At 31.7% G+C, this 4,146-nt stretch overlaps 1 protein-coding gene across 1 annotated transcript; it reads right to left on the reverse strand.

Moving 5' to 3' along the window:
• Positions 1 to 2,489: 2,489 nt before the first annotated feature.
• Positions 2,490 to 3,479, reverse strand: LOC127136162 (uncharacterized). The gene has a single exon (XM_051062758.1). The coding sequence runs from the start codon at positions 3,282 to 3,284 to the stop codon at positions 2,709 to 2,711; it is 576 nt and encodes a 191-aa protein (XP_050918715.1). The 5' UTR covers positions 3,285 to 3,479; the 3' UTR covers positions 2,490 to 2,708.
• Between the last annotated feature and the right edge of the window lie 667 nt (positions 3,480 to 4,146).

The following is a 4,146-nucleotide window of genomic DNA, read 5'->3' on the forward strand; positions in this document are numbered from 1 at the left end:
ATTCCCTTCTTTACAAGTTAGCTCGTACCTCCTCTTCAACAAGATATAAGGGGCTATAGGAACCTTGGTGCAATAACAACCCGGAAGAAGAAGTTTCTTCCTCCGAGGAAGTCTTAGACATATCTTCTGACCCATAATCGTCAGATATGAATATAATTTCTGATCCTATGTGATCGTTATTAAGGGAGGGATGAGGAGAATCAGGGGATGATCTAGATGAAGTTTTCGCTTCTTAATCACTCATTAAATCAAGAGTGTTGTCACTCATTATAACTAACGATATAGGGAATGCTGAAAGAATAGATTGAGTTGGAAGGGTACCTGGTTACAAGAGATCAATGAAGCGAAAGAAATGAAAAAGGTGAAAGCTTTAAGCAAAGCTCAGAATAACTTCTAGTGATACTCTTAGGAAAAAAAGGAACGAAAACATTTTTCTGGAAAGTAATTATAAACATGAAAGCTAAAAAGGTTGCAAAAATTCCAAAATATTCAACTCACTATATTTATAAGCAATGACAACTGAAGGATCAAGACCAACTAAGATTAGAGAACACAAGATCAACTGCTAGATTTGCACTCATGGATACGCGCAAACTCGAGTGCACCCAAGTACTCTTTAAACTGCGCCATTCCATAGTTGGTCAAGTCACCACACGTGTCAGAAATGGATAGCGAAACGTTTCATTGATGGGATTGCATTAAATGCGTTTGTTCCCCATTACTTCTTCAGGAAACTAATCCCGAAAGATTCAGTCGTATTACACAAAGGAATACGACATAAAGGCTTGTCAATGATACTTAACGCTTGCATCGTCTCCTTCAGTGATCGAAAAAAGCCTTGGGGGAAATTTTTCTAGACCGGCCAAAAAGCCCAATTGACCAAGGCCCAAACAATCACAAGCCCACTCTACTTGACCTAATATATAAAAATAGTTCACATGTTATGAGAAGGTACACAATATTTGACCTCTAATTTCACTATACTCATCTTAAATCTTGAACTGACTTGGACGTTGGAGTGCTAACCATGCACGTCCACCCACACCATCATAAAGGAGATCGGAGCCACCGTTCAAGATCACCGATTAACCAACACTTTTCATCTCACGTTCCTTCGAAGAATTAGAGCACCCATTTCTGGTTTCCGAACGAAACACTCTCCATGTGAGGAGGTTTGAAATTCTCCAAAATAATGTCCTTCTATATTTATTCACAAAGTGGATGAGAGTTGTTCAATTCTTGGTTAGAATTATCCTCTACAACCCTTTATTGTTTAAATTCTTGAAACTATGTATGCATTTCATTGTTGCAATTCTTCTATGGCATCGTCAATTTCTTGGAGAGCCTCATTATACTCAAATGAGTGATTAGGTCACCATTTTGATATAATGTAGGAACCATGGCCGATAAATTGTCTTTACCGTATCGCCAAAGTGGCGTCATATGTTTTTTCTAAGTATATAATGATCCTTGTTAACAACGTATTATGATCAAAGCCTTATAATGTATATATGTAAGAGGGACTTCCATATTCATTTGTGTTGTGGCCTTGATGATGGCACCAGTCTCAGGTAACTAATATTTGTTCCTTTTCAAGCTTTAGTTGTGTTATTGTGTTGTATACCCGAGTAAGACTTTATTATAATCATGCCTAAGAGTTGTTTGAACAAGAATGACATCATCTGCCTCATTATGTGGGAGTGTTCTTACTCTGTTATTGAGAATTTTTAGTTTGTGGTGGGCCTAGAGGCCTTGTGCGGTAGATATGAGAAGCTTACCAGAGTTCACTTCTCCACAAAAATAATGTTTATAAGGGAGAGTTTCTTAAATGGATGTGTAAAGGCATTTGTAATCCTAAGACTATGTTTGAATATGAGAATGAAACGAAATAGGATGAAATAAAGCTGAATGAATTATAGATCTCATTCAATTGTTTGGATATTTTATATATATATATATATATATATATATATATATATATATATATATATATATATATATATATATATATATATATATATATATATATATATATATATATATATATATATATATATATATATATATATATATATATATATATATATATATATATATATATATATATATATATATATATATATATATATATATATATATATATATATATATATATATATATATATATATATATATATATATATCAAATAGAAAAATAAATAGAGAATGGAACGAAATGGATTCTATCATGCTCCTAATATCTACATAAATAGCCCTTTAAACCCCTGAATTTTTTTATTTATACCATTAAATCATTTGATCTTGAACTTATTTATTTTTGTACTCCATAGACCGGGTAAGCCACTAATGTCACTTCATCCATTATTTTCCAATATAAATAATAGAATCTTTTTATTTACAGCTCTATTCGTTTCATTCCAATCATCAATCCAAATCCAAATGAATCTTAAAACTTTATTTGAGAATTCGAATGAAAGAAGAAAAAGAAATATAAGAAAAAAGTGTTTTTTTTTTCTGAATTATTTTGTAATCAAGAACAAAAATGATAAATCGCACTACCACATATACACATTCTCAAATGACAAATCTAAATAATCTCTCTCAAATCATTACGGAAAGACTATTATTAATCCAACAGAAACAAAGACGACATAACCTAAGTAACCAACTACACCTAATATAAAAATAAAAATAAAGTTATTTCTACTTTAGCTGGACCTATACCATGATGATTCCTCTGTGATGCAACTACCAACAAACGTTAAACCACCGTCCCATCTTTTAACCACGTTTCCATTAAACCCAATCAAATCTTGACACGTGTACCACCCATTCTCATTCTCTCCGTTTCTCAACCTCAACACCTTCTCCCATCGTTTCCACCACTCCGTCTCATCCTCCGGTCCCCACCCTCCCGCAACCGGCATCAGCCCGTAGCCACAACCACCACCACTCTCTCCACCACCGCATTGCATATCTTCCTCGTAATACACCGTATACTTCCCCTTCCTCACACCATCAACATCATCATCATCATTCCAAATCTCGTTTAATGTTTTCCTCGGTTTCTCAGCTTCCGACATCAACGCTTCAACTTCCGGGTCGGTTTTAACCGAAACCGGCTCTTGTAATTTAGAACAACCCGATGAGCGAATCTTCCAGAAGCTGAGAGCGGCGGTTAGGAGAGCTAGACAGGTCCATAAATTGTTGAGAACTGTGACTAAACCGAAGTTCAAGTAGTTGAAAGCTAAAGCCTCAACGTTGGAATCTAACAAGACGTTCATTGTTTTTTGTTTTTGTTTTGGTTTGAGGTTTGTGTTGGAGAGAAAAATGAATGAATTGAAGAATAAGGGAAAGGGATTGAGGATGGTGAAGATATAAGGAGTGGATGTGTGTGTGGGATCTTGATAAGATGCCTAGAATCGATGTCGAAGATGCGTATTTTCTAGGTATATTATCTTTGTTGACACACATGTATTAATATACTCCCCTAATATTCTCACCACAATAAATAATACTCTATTCTCAACTCACATATTTATAAAATAAAATAAAAAATTGTACAAAATATGAATGCAACAATAAATAAAAGTAATATTTATCTCTTTTACATATATAATATTTTTAATAGATCTAAATAGATAAATTAAATTACTTATTTTGAGATATATAGAATAATTAATAATATGGATTATTATTAATTAAACAAAGTATTGTTTTTAATATTAAGAAATGTTCCATTTTAAAATTATAAAATAAAGGAAAAAGTACGATGAACTTATTTCAAATTTAAATTTTATACATATATTTTTTTATTCCATTTTTGTGTATATATTTATTCCATGTATATATTTTTTATTAAGGATGTGTTTGTTTCAAGGATTAAAATTACAATTTTAAAAATACTATTTCAACAAACATTATTATCATGAACTTTATTTCTATCTTTGTGTTTGATAAGTAATTTAAGTTTTTTCAGGAATATTTATAAAACATATTTTATTTAAAAATTTAAAATAAAAAATAAGGAGGTGCAAGGTTTACTATTACATGACTATAAATTTTTATAGTCACTAAATAAGGTTATATTGCAACTAAATAAACTCTCTTAAAACATTTTTAAGAATAATTCAGATTTATTTATTT

Source organism: Lathyrus oleraceus, chromosome 1 (genome assembly GCF_024323335.1).
Source record: "Lathyrus oleraceus cultivar Zhongwan6 chromosome 1, CAAS_Psat_ZW6_1.0, whole genome shotgun sequence".
In the NCBI taxonomy this organism is placed as follows: Eukaryota; Viridiplantae; Streptophyta; class Magnoliopsida; order Fabales; family Fabaceae; genus Lathyrus; species Lathyrus oleraceus.